This window comes from Falco punctatus, assembly GCF_963210335.1.
Source record: "Falco punctatus genome assembly, chromosome: 10".
In the NCBI taxonomy this organism is placed as follows: Eukaryota; Metazoa; Chordata; class Aves; order Falconiformes; family Falconidae; genus Falco; species Falco punctatus.
The window spans coordinates 26,327,341-26,344,408 of record NC_137590.1 but is presented as its reverse complement, the minus strand read 5'-3'; the positions used below and the strand labels follow the sequence as shown (position 1 = coordinate 26,344,408).

The following is a 17,068-nucleotide window of genomic DNA, read 5'->3' as shown; positions in this document are numbered from 1 at the left end:
ATACGTGCATTTGGGTCTAAACACAGAATTTAAATAGGGGAATAATTATGAAATTATTTATTATTTATGAAAATTAATTACTTTCATAATTATTTACAAAAGACAAAATTTAAGTCTCCCTACTGGAATATAACTATTTCACAGATGAGTTTAAACAATGATTTAATGTACTGCTTCAAATACTGTTTTTTAACATTCCCTTGTAACAGAAGGAGGACATCACTCAACAAAGATTTTATATTTTGATAAATCTACCAAGAAACCCAATACATGAAACAGTATTTCATATAAATGTGATTATCGTATCAGAAGTCAGATGGTGACAGCAATAAATTCTCTGAACACTCACCTGTGCTAATTTAGTGGTTGATTTAGAAGCCCTCAGTGTTTTCTTGTTGTAAGCTTTACCATTCATTTTGATCTTAGACACAGACGTTCCTCCACTTTTTGTCTTAGAATCCCAAGTGATCACTGTCAGTTCAGGAAAGTTTTCCAAAGCGTTCTTGAACAGAGCATACAAAGAAAAAGGATTATGAAAAAATCAAGAATAGCCAGTCACCCAGACTGCTGATAAATTGGCAGTTTTCCTTTGAAAAGTTAAGAGTGCAGCCTATTATAAGATACTTTATTCTTCCACAAAGACCTGATAACAGCAGGTTAACCTGATCAAGCAACCATACACAGTTTGGTGTATGATTTTTCAAGATGAGCAGAAACTTTTATTGTTTCTCAGATTATCATCTGTGATTGTTTCATTAGAAGGAACAAAACAAGGGCTCCACTAAGCAATTTTTACCTTTCAAAATTCTTTCCGTTCTATTTCTACCCAAGAATCTCTAAGGCCAAGTTTACTTGGAGATGCCTAAGTACTTCATGCCTAGTCACGCATGGGAAGTCTGCCAATTATAGCAGGGATCGGGTGCCTAAATACCTTCACAGGTTTTATCCCAGCTTTTGCAAAGTGCATATTAATCACATCTTGTCATATCTGTAAGGTAGAAAACCTCATGCACAGTGAAGTAGATGGCTAGTTCAAAAAAAGCACAAGTTTCAAAGACATATTAACTCGAGAGAACGAACTGCATTTCTACCAGCTTGAGTTCTACATTATTTGCATGAGTGAATTTTAATACAATTTTGTTGTACAAATACAGTACTATGTTAGTAGCTGCTTTAAAATAGTTCTGTTACACTATATAATCCAGTCCTGAAAAAATATTTCAAGATAAATGAACATATAAAACTTTGTATTATACTCCAGTATGAGGGAAGAAAATCAGGCATACAGATAAATGTATCAATACTGCAGCTCAAGGACCTAATTTGGACTATTGGGCTAAATTATAAAGTTGACTAAGTTTTTGTATTTTCTTTTAACATACAGTACTAGAATTCAACAATCTCTTTTGTCTATAATTTCTTAGCACTTTATGTGCTTATCTTTTTTTTTTCTTTATCTTTATCTTGCCTATAATTTCTTAGCACTTCAGCCACATTTTGCTTTATAAAAAAACCCTCTCAGTAAAAAGCTATAAAATCTACTGCACAGAGACAGTCACATAGTGGTAACAGTAACCTCAACTAGCTAACCTGTCCATATACAATATTCATTGCAATGCTTTCAAAGTGGAACAACCAATTCAACAGGTTTAAATTATTTAGGTTTTCTATCCACTGTAATAGCCTTCCTCAAGGTTGACTTTTGAGTGTCAAGGGGCTTTGGCCAGTTCTGCCTTCCTCTGGAGAATTCCTATTAACCAGCACAGTCTACATGGCCGGACCACTGACCTAAAACAGACAAATTGGAATTGGCATGAATAAGAAAATACTAGTGATTTCCACATCTTTGAAAGAACAAGACATAAATGGTGATAATTATTTCCAAATTAAATTTACACAATTCAGCTGTTTCATTTACCAAGCTTCCATTAAAGCAACAGTAATATTTTCTAATTTTGTGTATAAAAAACTATAATCCAAAGGACATGATAAACTGTTAGAACTATAAAGAACATTAAAGGCAAAACTATCAAACACTGACTGCTAACTTCAGCGTCCAATTTGGTTTGTAATACAGTGCTAAAATATCCTGTATTAACTGTATCCAGTGGATAAAATAAATGTTAAATGCATCCAATGCTTATCAATTCAGAATAGTAAAAATATTCAAACTGAATGATACTTGTGAATGATAACTGTATTTTTCACTTACTGCTTTCTTCAGTGCCTCATTCAGCTCTAATATCTGAACTAGTCATTTGATTAAAGCAGGAACAGAAGCAGAGTCTCCTGTATTAATCATCAGAGTAACCTGAATCTTAAAGAGTTTCAAACATATTTTCCTAACCAACACAAACATTTATGATGACAAATGTATGTTTCTCTTTTATCCAAAATATTGACACAAGGACAGCACAAGTTGGTACCATCATACCAGAATGCAAACATAAAAGATTTTTTTGTCTCGCCATTTACATCACAGATCCCTTCCTTACATCTGTAACTTCATTAACTTCTTGCAGATCACACGATGAAATACAGGCTTAAGCTAACTTTAGAGATACGATACATAATCTGCTTCTAAGTGAACACACAGCAGAGCTATTAGTTACAAATGCCAACTGACTAAGCGCTGTAATTACAAATAACTACAAATAAGCTACCTCTCACTTTGTGTGTACTGTGAACTTAACCAGAATTCTACAAATCTGAATCCTACCTTAATGTGGCCTACCTTCTCTGCATAGGCAGGTCTAAAAGAAGCAGTTACAGAAATAACTATTAACATAAAACTCTTACCACCAAAAATGGAGGGTTAATACATGCTACTTCTCTGAGGCTCTGTGTATGGTTTGAAAATACACAGCCCTCCCCACACAGCCCTCCCCATGCCTTCTTAGGAAAAATCTCTTCACTGAAAGGGTGGTTAAGCACTGGAACAGGCTGCCCAGGGAGGTGGTGGAATCACCATCGCTGAAGGTGTTTAAAAAATGTGTAGATGCGGTGCTCAGGGATGTGGATTAGTGGTAGACTTGGCAGTGCTGGGTTAACGGTTGGACCCGATGATCTTAAAGGTCTTTTCCAACCTAAACGATACTATGATTCCTACTGTAAGAAGGAAGCCACAAGAAATTCTGTTCAGGCAGGTACAAATTGTACAGCTGTTAGGGAAACAGCATAACTAACAGTAAAAAAGTTGAAGAATCATGGGAATTCAAGCTGTTTCACTGGTTGATGATGTTCTCACCCCTGAAACAAGGTCAATTAGTGTCCCACAAGACTTACCAGGAATGGGTTGTGGAAAAAAAAATAATCTTTTAAGGATTTCATGGTAAGAAAACAAAACTGTCAAGTCTGCTATTATCTCCCTCTTTATCTAGCTCTCCAAAATAAGCACACAGCGATACAGAGAGACAACTAATTCTCCAAGTGTCTTTGTACTGTGGACATAAGGGAACAGGAGAAAGAGCAAGTTTGGTCCGATGGTGTTTATAAATGTCTGCTTTACTGTTGTTGGTCTTAAAACTGTTACAAGAACTAATCAGTCTGATTATAGACACTGACAACTACTTCTCAGACGTGAGTGAAAATAACCTTAATTCACTTTACTGCACTTTCAAAATCTGCACTGTTGCTTGCAGGGTGGGTGGGAATGGTAGGAACCACCCACCTTCTCTCTACTGAAATGGTACAGTTGCTCTCTTCCCTGTCCACATCCAGACCAGTTTGTTATTACCACATCAAAGGTGCTGTACTATGGGCTTGTTATCCGCACTTTTCCCAACCTTCCACACTGAAGATAATGAAAGAGCGCACAAATGAGTTATTCTCGAGCCCCTCTGTCCTGGTTTTATACTACTTTGATTATGTTCTCTAGTTCAAAGAAGTTCAGATATCTCTACTGCATAGCTATTTCATGTAAAATTTTATTAAGATTTTTAGGCAATACGATCACTTAACCAAAAGCTCTAGAAGTAAAGGAAATAGATTTTCTTTTGGCAAGCTTGAGAAGCTTAAAAGAAACAATGCTTGAGAATGAACCAAGGGGAGTAAAACTAAAGCTTTACCTTTGCAGTATAAACTCCTCCATCACAAAATATTCTCCAAATGCCACACACAAGCACAGAATTTAAGCATCTCTTTCAAATCCATATTCACTTCTGTTACAAATAAGCCTTCTGGGTTTTAAGTTGTGCCTGCATGGTACGCATTCAATGACTTACTTATAACATTACTTTAAAAATTCTAGAATTTAAAAGAGAATACCTTGAAAGTATGATCCAAGCGTAATTTGGAAAGCAGCCTTTTCCTATTGTCATTCAGCATACCATCAATTTTTCTCATGTGAGGCAAAAGTAGCTCATCTAAAAGACACGCATAAAAAAACATAGCAGCTGATTATTGAGACACACAGTAATGAGATTCATATTCAATCTATACTTTGACCCATTAAAATATAATGTGGAAGTAAAAACCATTGCAATTTGCACACAAACTGTCAAATGTGAGAGAAAAATCTCTTTTTTTCAATCAGCCTGCTAAACTGGTCTAGGCATTATGCAGTTTAATTGCTGACTGCAATCCTGCTCCTTCTCTGACTTTTCTTTGTTGAAAGGAAAAAATTAAGATAAAGCAATATAGAGCATAAATCTTAAGAGACTATTTCAAACCATTGCCAAGATAATCCTCTTCTGTGCAATACAACTGACAGTTTTATGAAGACAAGTACTGTTTTTGACATTCACTATTCCATATTACAAGAGATGACCCTGCTCGCATTTATAACAAAAGAAATTGAGGGAAGTGCTTACTAATAAACCACTGCAAATTGCACAATATACATTTGAACATGGGCATGAGGCCATAAATGAAAATTTACAGCACAATATGGAGTCTTTTATTTATGAAGTCAATTTCTTTGCTTTTAGTGGGACTACCGACATAATGCATAGATATGAAACCTTGAGGTAAGTGTGCTTTGATGCACAACCAGAGCAAACCAGGACAGGAGAGTCTAGAAAACAGAAGTTTTAATACAGGCAAACAGAATACAGTACAAAGCAATACCCTGCAACTAAGTAACATGTGAAATGATTGCTCTTTTGGGACATGTATCTTTATACATGAGTGTTTTACTACATTTTGAGAAATAGGACAGTTGTGACTTGTTTCCTGGAGCGTACTTTGTTACAGAAGTCTGATCATTTTCTCCTCAAAGTGCAATACAACTGTCTGATCATAATTTTAAGGTTTCCAGGTTTGAAAAGCAGAATTTTTAATAGTAGCAAGAATCAGAACTACTTATAGTTATGAGTATTTTTTCCTAAGAAAATAAACACACACCTGAAACACTGTAATTTGAAATAAATGTCTGCTAAGATTTTAAAAGACAGTAAAAGCAGGAACAAAGAGCTCAGTTCACAAGCACAAGCCTAATGTAACAAAGCAGACAAAACAGTATTGATTATTCAAAGAGACAGTGCAAAAAAATATATATATGCACATCTAAGTAATTTGCATAGTGTTCTTCAGATGTGGGTCTGTAGCTAAAAATTCAGCGGGTGGTTTTTTTTTTTAAGAAAAAAACCCCACACATTTGCTTTACTGATTAATAACCTTAAAATCTAAGAAAAACATACTGTACCGTTGCTCTTTTCCAAGGCTTGCATTGTGTCTGGATCCAAGGCAATGCTAACAAGCAACTCCATGTAGCTCTTAAAAGTCTCTTTCATAGCTCTTGTGTTCAAAAAGCGAGTCACAAGGGGAGCTGGAGGTACAACCTCTGAAAATTAATCAGAATATAATGATTTTCTTCCTTCAATATCCTGCAAATATTTGTGTTTCAAAACCAAATGTCTCTCTCTTAAAACACAAGTGACCCCTACTGGTATCCCAAGAGAGTAAAACTCAATACAACCAGAAATAATACTCAAAACAGGTACAAACACCAAATCTGGTACCAATGGTACAATTTTTTGTAGAAACACGTACAATTACTTGTAAGTATAGCATTTAGATTATAATGTTTTAGGGAATTTAAATTTTTCTATTGTTGTAGATGAAAAACTAGAGAAAAGGGATAACGAGTAAGAGTTCAGTCAAGCACAGCGCCCTAACTGCAGGTTTCATGGCAATGCAAGTACCTCCTAAAACCGCAAAACCTGAAGTCATCCAACAGAAAAACATTCAAAAGCACTAATGTCACTTAGAAGCCTGCATACCATTGAAGTCAATTCCACCTAATTGTCCAACTCACAAAACACACATGAACCAAATTTTACCAGCAAAGCAATGTAGGCATATTTGTACTTAATCTGAGGAAGCTTTCATTTTTTCATAGAAAGCAATTTTAAACGTGCAGATGGAGTAGTCATCAGTACTAGTAAGCATTGTGGAGCTTTTTATAGGTTCCATGTACGGTATCAATATTTTGCAGTTACTTAGCTAGCAAGGCTGTTAAACTTTCTCAGATAGCCACATTTCTGTGGATGACTATCATTACCAGGTTACCTGAAATTTTAAATATGGACACTTGTATGTATTAATGGTTATTTGAATAACTTTTTTTGAAAAATAGTATTTTAAAGGTGTTGCCCTTAGCAGAGGCATTGTTCCAGTACACCAGCTCAAGCTTACCTATAGTTAGTGATGGAGGCAAACACGCTTTGGAAATGCAGAAATACAAAGCATGGGTACTACTCAGCTTAACTTTAAACATACAGGAAGTAAACAAAAAAACCTGCAACATTCACTGTAAATCTGCTATCACAGGTAATCTCTATAAACATTGTGTACTTCAAAAATTCCTTTCTGTTCTGGAGAATTACTACAAACATCGTATCTCAGTGTTCCAAGACACCATGAACACCTTAACAGCAAATCTGCTCAGCAGGCTACATTTGAACAGCTGGCATTTAGACAAGCAATGAAACAGCCAAGAAGTCAACTGCTTTTTCTCCTTGGGTTTTGAAAAAACAGCAGCAAGATCTGAGTTCTGCCCACATCTGCCTGCAGACAGGCACTGCAGGAATGTTTTTTTCAGACATGATATGGAGTTGCAATGGAAGATTAATGAAGAATCCAGTTCTTGAGATGTATTAAAAACTCAAATCAGCTCCTCCTCTTACAATTGTATCCATCTTAGAAAGCAAGCAAAAATATATTTATCTAACTGAAAAACTACATTTGAGATAACTTCAGTTGCACACATTTGTTCATACACAAACAAGTGAAAAGTTTTAAGAAATCAATTTTGCATGGCACTATCAGAGTTTAATTATTTTTTTTGAGGCTAAAGAAAATTAGCAAGATGGAGCCACGTATTTTTGTAATACTATTTTCAGTTACATTCAAATGGGCCTAGATGCTAACAATACTATCTTGCTCACCCTCCTCATCACTCTGGGCCTCAGGTGAAGAATCAGACTGGGAAGATGAAAATTCTTCTTTCCACTTTTTCCTTTTCTTTGGTGGTGGTTCAGCCTTTACCTTTGGCTGTTTAGCTTTGGGTTTCACAGAAGAGACTTTTGTTGCTGTTGGTTTTGGTGTTGGTGGATCAGGGGTTTTGTTGTTGCTACTACTAGGTTTGCAATGAATAGTCCTGCAATATATGAAGACAATCTTTAGGAAAATAATTACCACACAAGTTTTGGCTTTAATAAAATAGCTATAGTCTCCTTTAATCAGAATGTATTCCCCATAGAATATATACTTATTTCATTGTCACATATAACTAGGAATTAGATCATATGCCCTATACTACTATATTTTTGATTTAATGTTTAACAATTATTCTCAGCTACCTATGATCAAGTAATATTCTGATTTTATAACTAGATAAACAGGCACAGAAAGTTTAAATTACCCCATGTTAGTAGAATTTATGAGCTATAGGATACTGGAGCTAATATTAAAATTTTTTATTTAATGAAAAAAATTAGACTTGACAGACTTGAACAAATATTAGTTATCAATGTGATTCACTGACAAAGTGAATTTGGGATATTGTATCCACACAAAGATGGGGGAGAGTATTATCTAGGTAAAAATGCAGGAGATGCAGGATCCTGAGGGCTGGAATAAGAAACCAGACAACTCCTTTATCTTCCCACCACTCAAAACAGGAAAACAAGCAGGAAACAATAACATAAATACAAAGTTATACACCTTTTGACTAATAATGCACTGCAGTTTTGAGAATACGGCAGGTAATACAACTTTCGGAAGTGTCAGCCACGATTTTTCTGTCCAAATGGGAAAGCAGTGAAATGTGCTGTAGAAATATTGTTAATATCTTCTGGAACACTGAGAATAATTCTAGTCATCTGTCAAAGATGACAATTTGAAACCAAAATGCAGACAACAGATACCAGAATGCTTGGAGGAACTGAAAGCCTGCCTTAGAGAAGGATGAAGTTGAAAGACCTTGATTAATCCAGCTTAGTGAAACAAAGGCAGAGGTGGAATCTGACTGCTCTCCGGAAATACATCATGCAGTAAAAACATCAGGTAAAGACAAATAAAAGCAAAAAATAGCACTGAGAGAAGATCATATGATGCAACCTAATCATGATCATGTTTTGTTAAAAGACAGGATTGTTTCAGAGCACTGGAGGAACAGTTCTGGAACAGCCATCTGTAGCCCAAGAAAAAAAGAGCATCAAAATCCTACGTAGTTTTCAGTAGATTTTAATTATTTTATAAAATTGATTATCTGATGGCATTGCTTTCTTTGAGAGCAAACTAGACTTAAAACCACAGTCATTTCCTAAATGATAAGCACTGTAAATTTGTCATTACTATTTACTAACAATAGAAAGAGAAAACCTATCTGCATTATAACTATTGAAAAACCATAAAGAAAACCTTCAGATATCACCTAAAGTTGTGAGAAGAGAAAATAAACTAAGCATTAAAGGATGAATTTGTACAATACAGAACCTGCAAGCTTTTCCAAAAGCACAATCAAAGGTCAACACAAAATGCCACAGCAAAACCCTTAGCAAGTGAATGACAGGGAAAACCTTATCAGAAGAAAGTGACAGAGGGAATCTCATAGACAGCCAAAGTACCTGTGTGAGAGACACAGCCATAGCATTTTGCAGCACCACTAGTATATTTACTAGAATAATCAAAGCCATGCCATGTTTGCCCTATTTTCTGTTCTGGTGTTCTGGTTTCAGTTGGGATAGAGTTAATTTTCTTCCTAGCAGCTGGTGCAGTGCTGTTTTGGATTCAGTATGAGAACAAAGTTGATAACACACTGATGTTTTCAGTTGTTGCTAAGTAGTGTTTATACTAAGTCAAGGACTTTTCAGCTTCTCATACCCTGCCAGCAAGTAGGCTGGAGGTGCACAAGAAGTTGGGAGGGGACAGAGCTGGGCCAGCTGACTCCAACTAGCCAAAGGGATATTCCATACCATGTGACGTCATGCTCAGTATATAAAGCTGGGGGAAGAAGGAGGAAGGGGGGATGCTTGGAGGTGCAGCACTTTTTCTTCCCAAGTCACCGCTATGTGTGATGCAGCCCTGCTGTCCTGTGGGTGGCTGAGCACCTGCCTGCCCCTGGGAAGTGGTGATGGAATTCCTTGTTTTGCTTTGCTTGTGTGTGCAGCTTTTTCTTTACCTTTTTAAACTGTCTTTATCTCAACCCACAAGTTTTCTCACTTTTACTCTTCTGATTCTCTCCCCCATCCCACTAATGGAGAGTGAGCAAGTGGCTGCGTGGGACTGAGCTACCAGCTGGGGTTAAATGACAGCAGTCCTTTCTGGCACCCAATGTGGGGCTCAAAGGGTTTGAGATAATGACAGATTTGATTGGAATGTGCCAGATCAAGTTTATAGCTGCTATTGCTGTTTAGCTATTAATTGACAGGCTTCTGTGCTTGCCACGCGGCGTGCTTGCCTTACTGTATCTTAAGAGTCTAGTGCTCGTTTGTGGCTGCTTTTTGCTGTCACTGCTTGCTGTGCTGCTTATTGTCTTACTCTGCTGTGCCTGGGAACATTTTGATAAAGCAATGGTGACATGCCTGGGCTGGCAGATGGCCAGGGCATCGCTACTGCTTCTGTGCTGCTGCACCGGACAGGTTGGAAGTCCAGCCGAAGGGACTGTGTGACCTGTGGATGAGTCCACATGGCAGCAGGATGCCCCAAATCATATGTGGCCATGGATAAACCTATGCAGAGCTGGTACATCTCAAAGCATCTATGGCCGTGGTTATGTCTGTGCTGCAGCAGGTACGGCTGTGGAGGGATTGTGGCCCAAGGATCAGCCCATGCTGCAGCAGGTACAGCTTGAAGCATCAGCAGCTGTGTATGAGGTCATGCTGGAGCACCTCAAAAGATTGTGGCTCATAGATAAGGTTCCGCTTGAAGTAGATACACCTCTGAGGGACTGCAGTCTGTGGTAAGTCCAAGTCAGAGCAGAGGCAAGGAGAAGAGTTCATTGCTATGTTAAACCTGACGGTCTCGTTCAAAGGGACTGGGAATGGAGACTGTAATGGAAATACCTTTAAATTGTTGTAACTTGGGTGCACTTGGTGGGTAATGTGGAAGGATGGGGAATTCCAGTGTGTACCTCAAGGGGATTTGATTTGGGTGAGAATAGCCAATGACTTAAAATTGTATGATGTTAATTGCTACGTAATACTGTATGTCATCACTACAATAGTTGCTATGTGTGCTATCAATGGTAACATCATAAAATTATTCAGGTTAATGAAGAATTAGTTTGGATGATAGAATCTTGACAAATGCAGTGGTGATGGAACTAGAACTGCCTTTAGCGTGCAAGGGCCTGACATCACACACCAGCTCTTGCCCTCAAGGACTAGTTTGACAGATGGAGCCCAAAGTCATAGACTAAATGAACTCAGCAAACATTTTAGAGGCATGGCCCATAGACTAAGGGAATGATATCTGTGTGTATATATCAAGACAGGAAAGGTGATGGCAATTAACTGGGTTGTATTGGGTATCGTGGTACCTGGATATGACATATAATACAGAATAAGGGATGGATACTGTCCCTGTTGCACCTGGGATAGAGTTAATTTTCTTCCTAGCAGCTAGTACAGTGCTGTGTTTTGGATTTAGTATGAGAACAATGATGATAACACACTGATGTTTTCAGTTGTTACTAAGTGGTGTTTATACTAAGTCAAGGACTTTTGAGCAGTGCACAAGAAGTTGGGAGGGGACAGAGCTGGGCCAGCTGACTCCAACTAGCCAAAGGGATATTCCATACCATGTGACGTCATGCTCAGTATATAAAGCTGGGGGAAGAAGGAGGAAGGGGGGATGCTTGGAGGTGCAGCACTTTTTCTTCCCAAGTCACCGCTATGCGTGATGCAGCCCTGCTGTCTGGGGGTGGCTGAGCACCTGCCTGCCCCTGGGAAGTGGTGATGGAATTCCTTGTTTTGCTTTGCTTGTGTGTGCAGCTTTTTCTTTACCTCTTCAACTGTCTTTATCTCAACCCATGAGTTCTCTCACTTTTACTCTTCTGATTCTCTCCCCCATCCCACTGCGGGGGGGAGTAAGCAAGCGGCTGTGTGGGGCTTAGTTGCTGGCTGGGGTTAAACCATGACACATGGCTCTCCAAAGTGACTTGTTCAGGTTTTATTTATCCTTGGTTTAAAAGCAATACTACTGAAATTACTGATTTTAAGGCATGGATAGAGGGTACATGGGATGACTCAAAGTGATAAGACATTTTAGGGCAGTGTGAAAGGGGTAGGGAAGGTACAATAAGAATATTAAAACACCCTCAGTGTGCAAGGACATACAAAAGGGAGAAAAACATCCCTACAAAAACCGGCTTCAACAATCAACTTTTGTTTCTAAATTAACTTTTCATGATTGAGAAGAAAGCATGGCACTTTTAATATACTGGGACAGGATGGTCATTAAAGCAATCCAGAAAAACATATGTAACTTGAAAGTTCACGGGCAGGAGAAATCACCACACAAAAAATTAGGATCACGACACCTTTAGGCTTCTATCCTCATGTTGAATAATAGGTCAAAAGGTGACAGGAAGAAATAGCATGTGGAGCCCAAACACCTCTAAAATGAATGATTACTGAAATCCACAGCTTCAGGGTAGGGAAGTCTTGATATGGCAGTAATTTATCTCTCATTTTTTTAAGCAAAACACACAGTTCTCTATTTCCAACTGAAGTCAAATTAACATACTCCTGAGTTGTAAGTCTTGTTTATTCAAATAAGTGTGATCTTCACATGAAAACAATATGGCAAAATGAAAAACAAATTGAAATAAAATACCTTGCTGACTGTACAGGCTTGCTTCGTGGTTTTTTTGAACATACTCTGACATATTCCTTTTTGTTTGCATTTTCAATGAACTTCACATACACTCGTTTATATTTTGTTTTTGCATCCCCAAAATACCCAAGATACTGAAAAAAAATACACAAGTGTTTGTTAAGTACAATTATTCAGTTTAACAATTGAAAATTTAAACATTAACGAAAAAGAAACCAGTTTAAAAACAATTTGTTTATATACAAAGATGAGCTATGCTACAGCATTTATAATTCAAGAGAAATTCTCCAATGGATTTCTACATAATATTTAAAGTAAGAAAATAAGGCAAGAGGTGCTTTGGGCTTGAACTTCTCCCTTTATTTAATCCCTACCATGTGTTATCCCAAAAGGATTATCTGCCTGGAAAAGGGCTGTCTGTTGAAATTGTATCCTATCTGTATCGTTCCCACCGTGGAAAGCAGTTAGTTCACAAGCCTGCTTCCACCGACTATTCTGGTTGTGGAAACTTGTTCCTTTATGTAGCGTGACTGATACCAGAGAACCCATGCTGGAAAGCAAAGAATCTGCCCATGAATATATTTAGAGATAATTTTAGAGTAGGAGGAAATCAACAAAACCTTCCCCCCCCACCAAGGATGCTTACTCAGAATGAATGTCAGAACAACATCATATTTTGTTTCCTAGACTTCCATTAAGGAAATCAATTTTCATGAAGCTTCATAAGGAATTTTTAAGACTCACACTGTTAGTAGCAGCAAACTCTCTCTGTCCATCTCGCACTTCAGGAACAAACTTTTGCAATAAAGCCTTCTGTACTTTCCATATAGCTGGAGGTTCTTTTCCTGTTTGCAAAGCAACCTGTAAGAACATAAAATTATTTGCTAAAAACAGTGCTTATTTTTCTCCCAAAAGTGTTTGTACATCATATTTTTTGAGCAAGTTACCCAGGGATAAAATTGAAAAGCCATTCAAAATTCCAAACCCTTAGTCATTACGTGCCACTTGCATCAAAACATGATGATATGAACTACAGTAAGTATAATGCAATCTACAAATTTTACTTTCACAGCGCTGGAGTTGTGCCAGCCAGCTTTGCCTCTGCTGTGATGTCTTAACTTGTGTACCATGCAACTGAGCCACAGAACTTTGTTTTTTAAACAATATAACATCTTTCCAATTTTTTATTCTTTTGCTCTAGGAAATATTTTTAACACAAAAATGCAAGAATCACAAGTAGCAAAAAGCTTGCAGGTCCCTAGAGATTCTGTAGCAGAAGCCCAGGTACATTACAGCATGATATTTGCACTAATGTGAAAAGAGATAGTTCAGTACAAATAGTAAATTCAAAAATTGAGTAAATTTAAAATTCAAAATAGCTCATAACATACCTGAATCAGATTTGTAAGTGACACAGGAATATTTTAAAAATGGTAAAACTTGTCTTATGTGACAAAGCCACAAGAATTAATTTGAAACAAACTCAAGGGGATGAACGCATAGACAAGTAATCAAAAGTATTAGAAATTAATGGTAAAAATATTGCTGGCTACCATAGTAACAAAAGGAAAGGTAAACATGCAGAAGATTTTAAAATGGAGGAGCATCAAGAACAAAACAAAACAACATGACAAGGAACATTCCCATGAACTCATGTAAAGCGCTGTACTGGTTGATTATGGAACCTATTTCTTGTTGGAATAGCAAGCAGAACCTCTTCCAAAAAAGAAAAGAGAATTCCAAGATCTTTTGCAACAGTTCAAAAACCACTTCCTCAACATCATACACTGGAAAGCCTACTATTATCTTAAAGAAAAAAAAAAGGGGGGGAGAGGGGGAACCCCACACAGTAGTCAACAGCCTATGAAAAATTTATGCTTTTTAATAATTAAAATAGATTAATTCCAAGTTCTAACAGAGGTTACCAGCACATAGATTTACTTTATTATGTATGTAGCATTAAATGGGTCATGTACATACAACAGATATTCATAACCTGCACTAGAAAGACACCTTCAAGTCACCTTGGCAGTGGCCAGGGAATATTAGAATAGGAAGAGAGAAGTAACCTGCAGCCCTTCCCCTTTTGGCAGTGTGTTGAGGCAAAATTCATATGCAGGATTTTTTTATTACCCCATCCCACCCCCAGCAACTATTCAGATTACCTTTAGCGTCTCTATATCTTCAATCTTCACAACAAATTCATCACGTTCTCTGTACATGCCCTCTCCTCCACTGTCCGTATTCTCCTCATCAGTACATCCTTCTATTGCAACAGTTGCCTGTATTTTTGCCAATTGGTCTGAAGTCACAACATCCTGTTGAGCTACTTTTAAGGGGTCAGCTGGATTCGTTTTCTCCTGCACATTGACTACAGGAGCAGTTTGTGGAGATTCCTGCTTTATTACAGCAGTAGCGGTGGCAGTGGTGGCAGCAGTAACCGCCGCTTTTTCAGCTTCTGAAGAAAAAAATCCAAAATTTAAATTATCGAGGATTAGCAACATAAAATGGGAATAGATTTACTTTTCTTCTTTTCTGTTACAAGACATATTAAAAAACTATTCTAGAAAAAACACCTGTTCTAAAAGAAGCATTATCTCGGCCACAACTAAACCTTAAACAAAACCAAAATATTGTAGCTGGTATACCTCTGTTTGTATTAAACTGCTGCATCTGTTAGCATCTAGAAATAACAAAGATGAATGCTTTAGAAAACAATTTTTCAGTTACAGACACGATCAACGGGAAATAGTTGCACTTTGTGTGACTCAGCAAATGCAACAGTAAAGGTTACGACACTGAATCATGTTTCCAATCTGCAGATCAGTAGACTTTTTAATTTGGATTAAGGAAAGAGAAATACACATGAAATAAGAAAACATTTGCTGTATGACTTTTGGACATCGATCATTTATATCTGGTAATAATGTAACTGGAAGTTCCAGTTTTAAACTTTGGCAACATTCTAGTAACTTTTAATATTAACAGAGGTGAGCAATGACAACTGATTAATACAAAACAAAGAAGGGAAAGAACATTCTTCTCTATGCCAAAGAACCAAAGGAAACTCACACCTTTCAAAATTATTATTCTTTCCCACCTGAAAAAAATAAAAATGTTACTTTATACTCTTTTATACATATTACTTTTAACACTGATCTGCTGATCTAAAAGAAATTAAGCTATATTAGCTATAGCATAATTATTAGTATCACTTAGGAAACTGGCTTCAAACTTAAGATAACCATTTTACAGCTCTGTTACAATCAGTGTTAGTTGTTGACTTTTTCACTTGAAAAAAACAAAAAGATAATGTGACATTTTAATCAAAATTATTCAAAACAAATTATTTCAATACCAAATTAATGTGTCAATACAAAAGTTTTATGCCAGATATGTGAAAATTCATTAAATCAACTCAGTAAAGTTGCTAAGCTATGGAATATGTTCTTCTGGATATATCGTATCACATTATTGTAAAGATGTTGTATTTCCTTGTTCAGTGAGAGCTATGACAGCTTTAATTAGACACACTATTATTAGTTCCCCAAGTATATCTACACATTCTTCAGAACAGCAGATAAATGTACATACGCTACTTAATACTACAACAAAAGACTGTTTCAATATTTGTCTTTCCATACTTATGTGCAAAAGCAGACAGAAGAGAATTACTAGAAAAATCTGCAAAACGTCAGCAAGTATGAAGTCATTACTAAGCATCTTGTGCAACATACAATCTTGTATACAACAAAACAAGAACGTGAACTCAAGAAATTGGTGGTATAGATATTACAACCTTATGAATAATAAAGACAATACAATAACATTGTAAAAGAAATCATTGCAAATAAAACACTAATGGAAATGCCCACCCAACAAAAAACATTTGAAATACTTCCTCAGCAAGTTGTACATAGATTGTGGCTTATTAACATTAACAAGCTCAGCAAGAGGCTTCACACCATGGCACTGTCCGCATTTTAGCTTTCTGGAAAAAAAGTCACTGCTTTCTTGTTTAAAATACACATTCAACTGAAATGATTCAACACGAGGGACTTCATCTTCTGTAACAGCCTTTCCAAAATGCATGAACTTAACATAATTTAACAGAAATATATACAGAAGAAAACAGAACAGTAATTAAGATGAAGTACTGTTAAGTGTATCGTACATTCTGCAATCTTTTTTGGTATTTTATGTCTGACTATTATAATTGAAGTTCAAGTGTGTGATGCATTTTTCAGTAATCATGTCAACCTTAGAGAAAAAAAAATCTCTCTCTCTCCTTTAACCTAAAAAGAGAAAAAATTACTTCATTCTGTTTTGTTAAGAATCAGCCCATGGCTCGTGGGTCCTGAGAAGCGTTTAAGAAATGTTTCATTTTCTGCCTGTGATTATTTTGGAAGGTAATGGTATTTCTCTTGAATTAATACAGTTATGTGATTGGTTGGATAGTTTTTAATTGCTTACCAGAGAAAACAAACTTCACAAGCTATGAACATCACATACAGCATAAATGTAATACAAGTGAAACAGGAAAGTGTGTGGAAAACCATTACTGTGGTTGTCGCCTGCCCCTCCCTGCTCAAAACAGACTTTTTTTTTTTTCTTTTGCTAGCAGCATATCAACACGGAGCTGCCACACTCCTGATTAATATGGCTGAAATCAGAGTCAAATGACTCCCATCTTGGACGAGACCAGCCAAATCAGTGCTCAGTTTAAAGTGCAAAAATATTTTCATAAACATACTCTGTGCAACTCTTAGCATCGCAGAAAGCACAC

The 17,068-nt window shown here is 36.8% G+C and overlaps 1 protein-coding gene across 3 annotated transcripts in view; it reads right to left on the bottom strand.

Moving 5' to 3' along the window:
* Window positions 1-17,068, bottom strand: part of QSER1 (glutamine and serine rich 1) — a 46,358-nt gene that overhangs the window by 2,811 nt on the left and 26,479 nt on the right. For all 3 annotated transcript variants that reach the window (XM_080405839.1, XM_080405838.1, XM_080405840.1), the window contains 7 exons: window positions 14,448-14,740; window positions 13,027-13,143; window positions 12,283-12,416; window positions 7,389-7,600; window positions 5,645-5,782; window positions 4,267-4,364; window positions 350-502 (listed from right to left, as the gene is read on the bottom strand). In XM_080405839.1, the coding sequence (XP_080261965.1) occupies window positions 350-502; window positions 4,267-4,364; window positions 5,645-5,782; window positions 7,389-7,600; window positions 12,283-12,416; window positions 13,027-13,143; window positions 14,448-14,740 (1,145 nt within the window). The remainder of the gene's footprint in view (window positions 1-349; window positions 503-4,266; window positions 4,365-5,644; window positions 5,783-7,388; window positions 7,601-12,282; window positions 12,417-13,026; window positions 13,144-14,447; window positions 14,741-17,068) is intronic.